At 36.4% G+C, this 14815-nt stretch overlaps 1 protein-coding gene across 4 annotated transcripts in view; it reads left to right on the top strand.

Moving 5' to 3' along the window:
- LOC150099946 (ATP-binding cassette sub-family C member 1-like) overlaps positions 1–14815 on the top strand; it is a 684487-nt gene that overhangs the window by 112124 nt on the left and 557548 nt on the right. For all 4 annotated transcript variants that reach the window (XM_090403130.1, XM_090403131.1, XM_090403128.1 and 1 more), the window contains exon 6: positions 7602–7663. In XM_090403130.1, the coding sequence (XP_090259256.1) occupies positions 7602–7663 (62 nt within the window). The remainder of the gene's footprint in view (positions 1–7601; positions 7664–14815) is intronic.

Genomic DNA, 14815 nt, shown 5'->3' with positions numbered 1-14815 from the left:
ATACGTAATGAAAAAGCTGATTAAGTAGCTCAAATATTCTGTTTATTCTTATTTGTAAAATTTAACGTTATGTAATCACTTATGTAGTTGTAGAGCGTTGTATTACATTAGCGAAATGTTTGCGTTCATTGATTGTCATGGAGATGCATGAAATAAACAAGCACGAGTCGAAGAGTGCGTGACCTTGGAACCAAAAGGAGAAAGAAAGGCAATAAGAATTTTAATTAGAGAAAAGGAGGGAGTTTTGCAGAGCCTGAAGGAAGGTAGGATACAAGCAAAGAAGTGAAAGGAAATTATAAGTTCTTTAGGGCAGAAATTCAAGAGAAGAGTGTTTAGAAGTGAGCAAAAAAGTAGTGAATCGTATACTCAGCTGCAAGTGAAATCAGCTGTTGTTGTAGAGGAAAATTGATGTCGTAATCAGATAAATAAAGAACTGGACATTCAATGGGAAATTCTGATTAGTTCCAGTTAGTCTAGGATTACGTCTTAATTCTATGTTGCCCTGAGAAGAATTATAATGAATTTAACTAGTTGGAGAAAAGTAAACAAGGAAAGATATCAGTACCTTATTGCTGTTGTTTAGAGTAGTGAAGCGCGATTAACAGTAGTTCAGTTAAAGCGTTGGAGAATTTTATTTAATGTGTTCCGCTAGCTTAAATAAGTTAATTCATAAGTGTGCTCACAATGAATTGATGTATTGAAGATTGTATCTGGTAAGAGTAGTCATACATTTTGTTTATTCTAACATTAACTATAACGTATCTCCGAAGTTCAAGGTCCGAAATAAGATTGCTTGGAATATTGTCTACCTTGATTAGTGCCTGCTGTGAATTTAAACATTAAGTACAACTGATAGATATGTGCAGACTGATCAAATGAGGAGTTTTGTTTTATTAACTTGAGTTAAGAAAGCTTGTAATTTTGAAGCTGTGAATTGTATGTTAAAGTTTAGAACATTGAATTGGAATGAGTGACTTAGCAAGATGTATTAAGTTATTTGTATTGTTTCATTTAAAAGTAGAATTCTTGTATTTGTTATATATCATATATTAAATGTTTTATTTTGTTAATCTAAATATTGTGTTTCCCTGAACTCCCTTTTATTGCACCGTTCATAAAAAAAATTCGAATCTTGCGGGTGCCCCAAGTAGAATAGTAAATAATTCGGCCTAAATGAGAAGACTGTTAACTTAATTAAGAATTGATCCTACTGTTTTATATAGACTAATCTAAAAATAGGGTGGCACAGTATAATCATAAATTTCCCTACTTTTGGATCGGTGATCAATTTGCAATTAGTTGTTTTATTAATAAGAGTGACTTGAAACAAGATGGCAGATTAGAACGCAACATGAAAATAGAACGTCACGACAATGGTGAGTCTGTTGCTGTGGTATGACAGAGAGGAGTTTAGAAGGAGGGCCATAATCGCAAATGACTTTATGCACAGGTTATGCAGACAGTGTGGTGTGGAATTCGTGGACGTGTGGAATGAGGTTGATGAGCGAAAGGATTTATACAAGATGGAGGGCCTGCATTTGAATGGATTTGGTGTGCAGAGACTGAAAAAAGTGTTACTGAATGAAGTGAAAATGGATGTGCAGAACCAGGGAAACTAGAACTACCAAGGAGGGGGGGGGTGGATATGCAGACATCATTGAGAGTTGAGTGTAAGAATGTATATAATGTACCCAAGCCAGTACTAAGGACAAGTAATCAGAATGCGATAGTTAGAATAATGCATCAAGATAGGGGTGGGACAAAGGGACCTCTGCATTTCATGTATACTAATGCCAGGAGTATTAGGAACAAGAAGGAAGAATTTTTGGCCTTGGTTGGATCTTCCTGGCCACAGGTTACAGGCATTAGTGAAACATGGCTGATGGAAGATGATAGTTAGTGGGATAGAATGTGTAGGTTATAGTGTGTTTAGGAAGGACAGAGAGAATAAAATGGGGGGAGGAGTGTTATTGATGATAGCTGATGAACTGCGGCCAAGGAGAATTGAAGTTGTATTGCAGAATAGTGAAAAGAGCTCATTTGAGGCTATTTGTTGTGAGATTGAGACTGGCAGGACAAAATATACAGTTGGGTGCTGCTATAGACCAGGTGATGGAATAGATGGTGGAGATGGTATGCATAAACAAATTGATGAAATGAATGGAAGGAGCGTAATTATTATGGGTCCTTTCCTCCTTCCAACATTGATTGGAAGGAGGAGAGGACACATGTGAGGAAGGAAATGGATTTTATTCAATTATTAAGGGATAACTATCTGAGACAGCATGTAATTGAAAATACTAGGGGTTTGAGAGTGTTTGACCTGGTAATAGCATCTGAGAATTTGACTGTAATGAATATGACCATTTTGCTAAAGTAGATTGCAGAGGACACCTCGTAGATAATTCTGTTTCTTATGAATATGTGATCAATACAACTTTCTGAGTTGTTCGCTTCTCTTCCATTGCCACCTATTGGTGAGAGTGATCATAAGGGCTTGACCTGGGAGGTGGCTAAAGGTGTGGAATTTTCGATTAAGATAGGGTATATGTGGAATTACCATGCTGACAAGTATGACAAGCTTACGAGATTGCTTGGTTCAGTGCCGTGGCATGTAAAACTGCAAGGGCTGGAGGTTGATAGTGCATGGGAAGTGGTCAAGGAGCATTTACAGGAGGTTATGGCTGATTGTATACCTAGGGTCCGAATAGTAAAACAAGTAGGGGTTAAATGGATGAATAACACCATTAAGATTGAGCTGCAAAAAATGAAACAACTGTGTTAGGGAATTTAAAGAGAAAGGTGATCTGCAGGCACACAAACAGTATAAAGCACAGGCCAGAAGGGTAACAAGTGTGGTAAAAAAAGCAAAAGCGGATTATGAAAGGAAACTAGCTATGCACGCTAAAGAGAATCCCAAACAGTTCTTTCAATATGCTGCTAGCAAAAAAAAAAACTGTACATGGCAGAATGATTTTAAGGAATGCTAGTGGTAAGGAGGTCACTGAATCAGTCGATATAGTGGAATTACTGAGTGAGCACTTTGCAAGAGTATATCATCCAGGTGGTGACATTGAAAAAATGAAGGAACTGTTAGTTTTTATTGGAATTGTGATGAATGAAGTGGAGGTGAATAGTCTATTACAGAACCTTAATGTGAATACATTTGTGGGATTGGATGGTATACTGGCACGGGTCTTACGTGAATCGGCTAAAGAATTATCAGTGCCCTTGACCATGTTGTTTAATCTGAGTGTTGGGTCTGGTTTAGTCCTGAAGGTATGGAAAGAGGGGAAAATAGTTCCACTGCATAAAGGAGGATCCAAGACTACTGTTGCAAATTACCGACCGATCAGCATATCAGGATTCATTGTCAAGGTCTTGGAGAAAGTAGTCAAATTAAAAATACAGGAATGGATTGATGAAAATGAGATACTGTACGGGGGACAGCATGGCTTTGTGAAGGGTAGATCATGCTTCAGTAACTTGCTCAAGTTTTATAACACAGCGACAGCTGAACTGGATAAGGGTAATGGGTTTACAGTGATACTGCTGGACCTGGCAAAGGCATTTGACAGGATACCACATGGAATTCTAATCTGTAAACTACAACATATGGGAATGGATATAGGGTTGGTGAGATGGAGAGGTGGGTGGTTGATGGAGAGATATCAGAGAGTAGTTTATTCAGGAGTAGAGTCCAAAAGACAGCCTGTGACCTGTGGTGTGCACAGGGTTCTGTTCTTGGACCACTGCTGTTTAATTTGTTCATTAACAATATAGGAAAGGATCTAAGAGGCACGCGTCATTTGTTCACTGATGATGCAAAGTTGGGTAGTCCAATAGTGAATGCAGAAGATGTCAAAATATTGCAGGACGATTGGGATAGATTGGAATTCTGGGCTAAGGAGAATGGATGTCAATTTAATGTGACAAAATGTAAGGTTATGCATTTTGGGGTGAAAAGATTAGCAGCAGTATACCACATTGGTGGAACTGTACTGCAGGAGATTGAAGAGGCCAGGGACTTGGGAGTGTTGGTGGATAGGGAGATGAAGTTTAGGTGGCACATTACGAAAGTGACTAAATCAGCTCATCAACTCACTTGGTTGTTGAAAAATACTTTGACAAGCAGAGACAAGCAAGTTATTGTTCCTCTGTACCGAGCCTTGATAAGACCTCATCTCGTTGATCTTGATGGGGAGGAGGTGGAGAGGATCCAGAAGCGAGTGACTAAGATGATAGCAGGTCTATGGAATGAACCTTATGAGAACAACAGGTTGAAGATTTGTGGGTTTCAGAAATTGGTTGATTAGCGGAAAAGAGGAGATATGATTGAGACATTCAAATTGCTAAAGGGTTTCTATAGGATTAATTCAGAGGATATTTTTAAGATCAGGACTGGGTGTGAGAGAACTATGGGACATCTATGGAAGCTGGGCAAGAGTGTGGTTAGCAAGTGTTAGGACTAGGTTCTTTACTTTTAGAGTGGTAAATGAGTGGAATAAGCTGCAAGAGTCTGTTGTGAGTTCAAGGCAAGGTATGATAAATACTGTGAGAATGTCGTATAGTTGTGTGGACATGATGTTTAGGGCCTCCCTCGATGAGTCTAAGGACTCCCTGGAATCACCTGTAATAATAATAATAATTTACCTACACCTATTTATAACCCCTATAACTTGGTTGAATATGTTTAATTTGGTTGAGTATTGTTTAAGTATTTTTTGCTTTCTTTCTAATATATTTCTTTCTACTTTGAAAAACAATGCCAGTTTCCCCAAACTATTGAAACTCCCACATTACATTCACTTATCTTTATCTCTAAAATAAGACACAAGAAATTGTAATACAAAAGAAACAATGTTTAATTAAATAATTATATAAACATAATTATTTACATTAAGAAAATTGTAAGAGAAAACACATTCTTTCTCAGACTCACCCACTTGAAATTTAAATTCAGGAATTAAAAATTCCAATGACAAACAAAAGAAAGGAAATACATTCCTTTAATAATCCTCTGTAAGATTGCAAAACCATAGCTTATTAATAAAATCTTTTCAAATTAAAGAATCTTTTTACACTGGCTCAAAGTTAACATTCATGACAAAATAAGGAAAACAACTTACCTCTGTAATTTGAGTGCAAATTATCTTCAGGAATATTTACTTCACTCATGAAAGTTAAACGTGCAGATAGAATACATTATAGTATTATCTGTCTGAGAATGCAAGGGCTACAGCAAACATTAGCAAGTGAAGGTAAGGAGGTTATTATCCCTTTTTATTAGGCTGTTATTCAGCCATCTCTTGATTTGGTCATCTGGTTTTCTTGGGGATTAGGGGGGTAGTGGAAAGGATGTAGAGAGGAGTGACTAAACTGGTAACAGATCTCTGGAATGCTCCCTAAGAATACATTGAAGGTGTGCAGGTTGCAAAGTTTAGGGTTTCTATAAAATTGACACAAAAGAAAATTTTCACTACATAACAAATAGAAACTGAGTGTCAACCTGGAAGTTGCATAAGAGTGAGGTTAGTAAGGATATGTGCAAACTAGATTTTTTTGCTTGTAGGGTGGTAAATGAGTGGGATGACTTGCCAGAATTAGTTGTGAACACTCCAGGTATTCCATGGAAATACCTATTTGTCATGCTGTGGCAGCAGACTTCCAATCTCTCACTCTTCTTATTTGCTTGTACCAGAAATGCTTTTATATCCTGTTATATACGACACTTTTTGCTACCACATCATTTATACTTTCCAAATAAGTGATAATCATCTCTTGTAGTTTTCCTCTTTGTAATCTTTCAGCATCACTAAACTTCTTAATCTTTGCCACACAAAAATATAATTTTTTAAAATACTCTCCTCAAGCACTTCTATTATCATAGAGTTTCCCATACAAATTCTGATTCTTATCCTTCCTTTTTTGCTGTTTCTTACTCTGCCTTCTCTTTCCTTGCAGCTGTCCCTTCTTAATCTCCTCTTGCATATCAACTCACTGGTTTTTTTATCCAACCATGAGATAGCATGGTTGGAGAAAATATCTATCTCTCATTACCATCTGGCTTTCTTGTTACAATTCATGCTGTATCTGTCCACTTACAACAACAACAACAACAACAACAACAACAACCTTGCTAGCATTCACTTGCATTTCTTACTTTTCATCATTCAACTCTCTGCTGTCATACTTCTTACTCCCCCACACTTTTGGTGCTCACTGGTTTCACTCTCCTTTTGCAAATCTTTCACCTTTCAAAGCAAATGTATTTTGCATGTTCTGAAGTGAACAGAATCCCACATCTGGAATTTTCTACTATTATTCTGTTACATATTGGTATCACTAAGAACAGTATAAATATTAACAGCTGTTAGAGCCAAGCAAACAAGCAAATCCACTTGTAAATAGTAATCCACTAAAAATGAACCAAATATCACCAGTATTTTTACAAACAACTTTTTCAGCTCCTAAAATCATTGCTTCTTGCACAATATACCTTCAATCATAGTTCACTGTAATTTATTAATCATTTTTAATTTATTATTTATTCCTCTACCATTTATTAATATACCATCCCCAGCATGAGGATGTTTTAAGCTCTTTTTAACATACTATTATATTCTGAGATTTTTTGAGGAGTTGTTGGTTATCACCTTTGTAGTAATGCATCCAATTCATTTCCTATTTTGTGAGAAATTTTTGTTCCTCATCACTTGCAAATTACATTTTTCTCAGCTTTCAGAAATGCTACAAATGCTTCCTTTTATAGCCTTATCTATTGCTATAAAAAGATTTCATATCACATGGTTCTTCCATGCAATGTTCTTCTCACATCCTTCTTATCCTTCCTCTTTTGCTCTTTCTTACTCTGTCTTCTCTTCCCTTGCAGCTGTCCCTTCTTAACCTCCTCTTGCATATCAACTCATGAGACTTCTCTGGCTCTTCCATCCCTGGAAATTCTATAAGAAGGGTGTGAACATAGGAGTGAGGAGAAGTCTCTTTGCATGGAGAGTGGTTGGTGAGTGTAATGCATTGCCTGAGTGTGTTGTGAATGTAGACACATTCAATCAGTTTAAGGCATGGTTGGATGAGCTTTGTGTGTAGCTCCCACAATGAGTTTCTGACTCCATGGACATCAGAAGATAATAATAATAATAAGAAGAAGAATCTGTTGCTCTATCTGATCTGAATACTAACTTACTCTTGTCTTTATATTCCCTTCTTTTCTTTCCTCTGACTAATTCTTTCATTTTGTCCATATAACAAATACTGTTTAAGCCAAAAATTTTGGTTACCTGTTTGGAAACTCTTTCAACAGATTTGTATATCTCAAAATTCTAGGTGACAAAATCTATATAAAGAAGGCCAAAATGGAATGAATAATAACTTTTTTTTTCATTTCTATGGTAATCCTTTGAGTGTTGGCCTTACCATGTTTGAAATATATTTCCTCACCTTCAGTCTTTGTCCTCTGTTGGTCCCAGAATCATCACTTCTACAAATATTGATGATTCCACTGAGGAGTTAATTGAGTAGGTATAGAATTAAATATTGATTGGAAATATAATTAATACTTATATATTTGTTAATTTTTGCAGGATGATTGTCCATTGAGAGGTGCATCTCTGTTTTCTAGATTAACATATTTCTGGATGACTGGGTAAGTAAATTTTAAGGTAGAAAAAGTAAACAATCTAATTCAATGTACGTAAGTGCAAGGATGCATTCACAAATATGCTAAGGTTAATTTTTTTTCTTTTTTGTTTCATAGGAGATTAATGAATTCTGAAGCATTTATTAATATTCTAATAGATAAGCTTTGGTTGTTATTCATAACTTATTTTAATGGTATTACAACATGAAATAACCTGAGTTTTTGACTCCATGGGGTCTTGGATAATAATAAATTATAAAAAGATGTTTATTAGCTGGCTTATATTTCGTAGAATATGAAAGCAGCATCTTCAGTTCAAAACAATGTGTCACAGTTTTCATGTGATGAGTAAGTGAAACAATTCAAAATGTAACAGACAGAAGATCCAAAGTCCTTATTTGGCACCCTCTAATGTTGTAAAGAACAAGTATTACAATGTGTAGGAATTGATTTTAGGATAAGTCTCTCAAATTTTTGTCAGATTAATGTAGCTGTACTTGTTAAGTATGGTGACTGCATTAAATTGCCAAAAATTTGGGAGACTGTTTTCCTAAATCAATTCTTACACAATTATAATACTTGTTCTTTACATTAGAAGGTGTCAAATTGGTACTTTAGATCTTTTGTCCATTGCAATTTGAATTGTTTCACTTACTCGTTGTCATGTGAAAACTATAACACGTTATTGTGCTCAGAAGAATGCTAGTTTGTAATCCAGCAAAATATAAGCAAGTTAATAAATCTTTTTAAAATTTAGTTCATTTGGTATTGTAATATTTTTAAAATAAGTTATGAATTTTTTTTAATATTATTCCACTGAGATATAGTAATGAGTAGTGTCTGTAATACTGCTTATATTAATCCAACACATACTGGGATTCAGGTGATTTCTAATGCCAAAAGATTTTTCTCAAGTTAAATATTATTATATGCAATAGTAATGATATAAAATACCTACCAAAATTGTTGTTTATTACTTAGCATTATTAACATAGACATTTGAAAAAAAAACGTTCTGTTTACTTTTCTTCATCATTATCATCATCAATTTCCTGATATATATATTTCTCAACATTAATTTCTCTATTCAAAAAAAAAAGTTCCATTTACTTTTCTTCATCATTATTATCATCATCAATTTCCTGATATATACCCTCAAATACTATACAAATTACTATAATAGCACTACATGATTAAGTTTACGTTATTGTTAATCTCCTATCAAGAATTTTCCTCCAAATGAGTCTCTTACTTGTCAGCATGCCAATATTGTATCCAACATTTCAGTTTTTCAAGGTACTTCTGACTGAATCAGTCCACCTAAATTTTGGCTTTCTCTAGATCCTTCTTCTGCCATATTACCATCAAATACTTGTTTTTGTAACCTTTCCTCTCCCATTCTGTCTAAGGGACCATACTATCTTAGATTAGCCCTGTCAAGTTCAATTCTTTCCTAACGTCTTCATTTTTAATTATGAGTATGCCATTGATGCCACCTATTCAGGTCTGTAATTTTTCTTAGAACTCTCATATCTGTGCTCTCTAATCTTTGATCAAGTGATTTATTTCTAACCCAACTCTCAGATCCATAATTTAAATCAGGTTTGAACACTGGAAATTTTTTTTCACTTGGTTAGACTATAAATTATATATTTACTTTAATCCTTTATCTAAGTGTAAGCAAACAAACTTTGCACCTGAAGATACTTTAGGCACAAACTTTGTTTGCTTACTTATAATTATATATTTAGTTTAATCCTTTATCCAAGTGTAAGCAAACAAAGTTTGCACCTGAAGTATCTTCAGGACCACCTGAAGATACTTCAGGTGCAATAGGTTTGAACACTTTCTTGCATATTTACTAGTTTAGTGTTTATGCTGATTTCTCTCTTATTCCATAAAAATTTATTCAGCTAGCTTCCCACCATACCAGCTTTGCTTATTATGTTCTCTATTTTCAATTTTAATTTGCCATCTTCAGTAAAAACTGTGCCTAACTTGCTATTTTATTTTATACTTCTATAGGTTCTCCATTGAGAATGTAGTTTTCTATATGCATGCCTATTTTCATAGTTTTGGTCTTTTTATTGCTGGTTTTCATGTGAAATTTGTTATAGCAGTTATTCAATTTAGTTACAGAATCCGGAGACTTTCACTGGATATGTTTAGGAATACAATATCATCTGTATAAATCAAGGAGCTAAGTATGATATCTCCACTTCTGATGTCAGGTTTAATGCTACTTTTTTTCATAATGCAATCCATATAGTTTGGAGCATAGAAATATAAGTCTTTGTACCTACTGTATTGCAGAAAGTGGATGAGATTTGAGAGTGATTGTTGACAGTAGACTGAAGTTTAGAGGGCATATTTATTGCAAGTGTTGCAAAGACTGGACATTGTAGTGCTGCTATGATAAGAAGTACTCTAACATGTAAGGATAAGGAAGAGGTTGTGTCACTGTATAAGGCACTGGTCAGGCCACACTTGGACTATTGTGCTCAGATCTGGTCACCTCGTTTTCATTATAATGTGGAGACATTGGCGAGAGTCCAGAGGCCAGTGACTAAGACAATGTTGGTACTTTGGAATGCTGGCTATGGAGAGAGGTTGAAGAAATGTGGATTGCGCAGTTTGGTGGTAGGAGAAAGAGAGGTGATATAATAGAGACATTTCAGTTAGTGAGAGGATTTTATCAGATTAATCCAGAGGGTACTATAAAAAGGTAGAAGGTGAGAGGGGAAAAACCAGAGGTCATCCCTGGAAGTTATGTAAAAGTGTGGTGAAAATTGGTGTGATTTTTTAAATTATCAAATCATGGATCCCTCCATTGCATGCTCTTTCAGGTAATTATCTCTTAGTAATTGCATAAATTACACTTCCTTCTCCCATGAGTCCTTTTTTTTCTTTCCATTCTTGTTGGTTGCATTCTGCTATATGGTACCTAATCCTTTTCTTTTCACTCTTCCTAAAAATTCCCTTTCATTCTATCCCATCCCTATAGTTGTATCATCCTCATCACGTTTCTTTCTCCTAATGCCAATAATTTTTTTCTACAGAGAACAAATTAGTACCAAAAACTTCTCACCATTATTCCCGGTGTTTCTGACATTGATGTGCATGAACTGGATTATCCCCAAAGGTGGTTGTGAATTTCATCCACAACCACTTTTGCATCGTCCATTGACTGTGCATTCTGATTTAAGGCCCACAAAATCATATTTAGCATCTTCTGATTATTCCAATTCTTGCACTTGCTCATTTCTAGGTACCTATCCACATGCTTATCTGCATTCTTCCTAATAGTTCTAATTTCTCTGATTTTGCTTACAGTTTCTTATTGATTAAACAACTGATTATTTCCTTTCAGGTTATTTCTTATATCATTTATGTACAAAATAAACAGCACTGGTCCCAGAACTGAACCTTCTCGTCTGCCCCTCTATATACCACTTTTTTGATATCTGTCCAGCATTCACCCTCTTCTCCACTTAACTAGGGTCATGTCAATCCTGATTTGTTCTAATTTGCGAAACAGAGGTCCATGTGGTATTCTGTCAAATATCTTTATATATATATATATATATATATATATATATATTTTTTATATAATGAAACCTGTGGTGAATTCATCACTCAAAAACACACGTACTAACCACAGTAATGACCGTTGAAAGTTTGTTTTTCACTTGGTCAGACTATAATAAATTTAGTTTAATCCTTTATCGAAGTGTGTGCAAACAAAGTTTGCGCCTGAAAGTATCTTCAGGACTGGGGTAAAGTGGTACAACACCGGGCAACTCCTTGCAAAGGTGGAGCAAGCTACCAACTCTCCTATCTCAGTATCTCCCATAATGCAAAACACATCTCCTTGCAGATATGTATAATGTTATGCATTAAGGGATGGGCCACTACCCAGACTAGTTTCGACCTTTATTAAGGTAGAATGGGAGTTCGTGTCTTTCATCATCGGCCTTTGGAGTATAAAGATTGAACTAACTCAACTTTCCTAGCTGTCATAACCTTTGGAAGTATTTACGTCCAAACCACTCAGTGTCTTCCTTGATCTCTGATTCTGTTAACTTTCTCAAAGTTCTGCAGAAGTACTTACTCTTGACCTCTGTCAGGCCCAGATGACCTGTTACCTGGTTGGGCACGGCCGTGGCTATGTCCTCGATATAGATATCCTTCCATTTCATACTTATAATTCCTTTCCGAAGGAGGAACATTGGCCTATCTTCTCTGTACATTGTTAAGAATACACTGCCTGCGGATTCTTAACAATGTACAGAGAAGAAGGGTTCACTCCATTTCTTTATTATTGCAATCCCATTTTTAAATATATTTTCACCCATAACTAGTTTCATTTCTTCACAGAAAATTCTTCAGCCTCTTCCTATATTGTTGTTTTGGTCTCCATTTTCATCAGCTTCTGATTCTTCCGATGAGGTTGTGTTACCTGGTTTTGATTTTTTAATGTTCCCTTCTTCAGGGCTTCGTGACCGCTTTTGTGTACCTTCTTCTTTAGTAGTTTACATTTCTTCCTCCGTTTCGCATTCTTCCTCTGCTTCGTTTTCCTTCTCTGTATCTAAAGTGGTAGTTTCTTGTTGGTTGCATTCCTTTATTTCTTCCACTGCGGTTTCTGTGGTGGTGGCATGATCCTTGGCTGTTTCTTCTTCCTCTGTTCTTTCTTTGCTTGTTGTTTCTGCATTCTTAGTTACAGGCGCTTCCTTCTTATTGCGTTTTTGATTCCCTGTTGCTATTGTGTTATGTGCAGCCTGCAGGGTTGGGAAGTCTTCCTGTTCTGTGTCATTAATATTTACTGTTGGTGTTACCGTGGCTGGCATGATAGCACCTCCCATCCTTTCTGCCTGGTTTCTGGATGGGCAGGTGTCTACTTTGTGATCTATGGTGCCACATTTAAGGCAAGGTGTCTCACACTGTGGTAGGGCATGTCCTGCCGCCATGCAGTTCCTGCATTTGTTCTTGGGGCAGTCTTTACCTAGATGTTCCAGAGAACTGCACTTATAACACTGTTTCTTAACTCCAGGGTAGTTAACTACTACCCTGGAAGAGCCTAGAAAGACAAAATCGGGGACTTCGGCCTTCATTTCCATACAGAAAGTTACCTCGCCAGTCTTCCAGTCAAGGAAGTCTGTATCGTCAGCGATTTTTACGTCGCGTATGACTCCCCATTTCGAAAACACTTTGTTGATTATTTCGGTTCCCCCCTCCAGATATTCTACAGGGAACTTCTCTATTCTTATTGTCTTGAAAACACTCCCTACTACAAAGGGAAAAAAATTTTTCCCTTGACATTCTAGTCCTTTACTTAACTTGTTCCTGGTTTCCACATTATTTACTACTACCTGGAACCTTCCTGCCCCGTAAGGGGTAAAGCCAACTATATTTTCTGCCCCTACTGCTTTGCTAAGAGCTTTTGCCAACATCCTCTTAAGTGTGTTGGCGTCTGCTTCGATGCCAAGGGTCCTGACTCGCCATGAAAAAGAAATCATGATTTAGAGAAAAAAAAAAACTAAGTCCCAGAAAGGAAGGACCTTCAGAACCAGGGCCAAGTGTTCCCTGTTTGCCGAAAATCTCCTGCTAGACTAGCTAGAGGTGGAAGATTGCAAAACAGGCACAAGGCAAAATTAGACAACAGTAGAAGAAAAGAAAAAAAAAATAGATTGCAAATGATCTTACCACTAGGATCAGGGACTGGATTCTGGAACATGGAGCTCTCCCTCAGGGTCGCTGGAAAATAGGGACTTCTGGCAATAGACTTCTAGTAGGTAGCTATGAGTAGGTAGACTTAGGTCTCTTCAGTGGGAGCCAGGCCCAAGTGGAGATACCAAGGCAGAATCATTAGTAAGGTCATCCTCCTATAGGAGCTGCCAAACGGTGTGCCACCTTTTTATTAAATTACTCTGGATTTAGAGAAAGATGTTGAAAGTTTGTTTTTCACTTGGTCAGACTGTAATAAATTTAATTTAATCCTTTATCCAAGTGTGTGCAAACAAAGTTTTGTGCCTGAAAGTATCTTCAGGACTGGGGTAAAGTGGTATAACACTGGGCAACTCCTTGCAAAGGTAGAGCAAGCTACCAACTCTCCTATCTCAGTATCTCCCATAATACAAAACACATCTCGTTGCAGATATGTATAATGTTATGCATTAAGGGAAGGGCCACTACCCAGACTAGTTTCGACCTTGCTAATGCTTCTGCCTTGGTATCTCCACTTGGGCCTGGCTCCCACTGAAGAGACCTCAGTAAAGGTTGAAACTAGTCTGGGTAGTGGCCCTTCCCTTAATGCATAACATTATAGATATCTGCAAGGAGATGTGTTTTGCATTATGGGAGATACTGAGATAGCGGTGTTGGTAGCTTGCTCCACCTTTGCAAGGAGTTGCCCGGTGTTGTACCAATTTACCCCAGTCCTGAAGATACTTTCAGGCGCAAACTTTGTTTGCACACACTTGGATAAAGGATTAAACTAAATTTATCACAGTAATGACTATTTAATTTGTAAATATTTCATCCCAAGTATCTTGGGACATCATTAGTACAGTGAAATATTTATGAATTGAATAGTCATTACTGTGGTTAGTGCGTGTGTTTTTTAGTGATCATTTCCTTTATCCAACTCAGCTGTTACTCTATTATAAATGAAAGAAGATGCAGAGAGGAAAGATAGTGTGTGTGTGTTATGTAGGTATGATAGTGACGAGCTGAGCAGAAAAGCAGTAATATTGAATAACATAATATCTAGAATGTGTCAGAAGAGAGGATTGGAATATGTGGATGCTTGGAGGGCATTTGAAGATAGAGGAATTGTATTTGAGAGACCAGGGTCGAATGCTGGTCTTGAAATTCACGCTTGCTCTTGTTATCATTCAGGGAGTGAGAGGTATGATTGAAGTCTGATTAGCAGAATAGTGAATTACTGATCATTTAAAACTATATATTTAGAAATTTATGTACATTTAATCATACAAATACAACATTTATTTTACAAATGATATTCTATCTTTTTCAATTTAGCTACTTAAATACAAATTCTACCCTACAGTTCTTCTTTGTGAAGAACCGTAGGGTAGAATTTGTCAATAATATCGTCATAAAAAGTTGCTTTTTAACTTAATTTTACCAAGCAACATG

This window comes from Typopeltis vanoorti, chromosome 13, assembly GCF_054136105.1.
Source record: "Typopeltis vanoorti isolate ZY-2024b chromosome 13, IOZ_Tvanoo_1.0, whole genome shotgun sequence".
NCBI classification, from domain to species: domain Eukaryota; kingdom Metazoa; phylum Arthropoda; class Arachnida; order Uropygi; family Thelyphonidae; genus Typopeltis; species Typopeltis vanoorti.
This window is presented reverse-complemented; position numbering and strand designations above follow the sequence as displayed.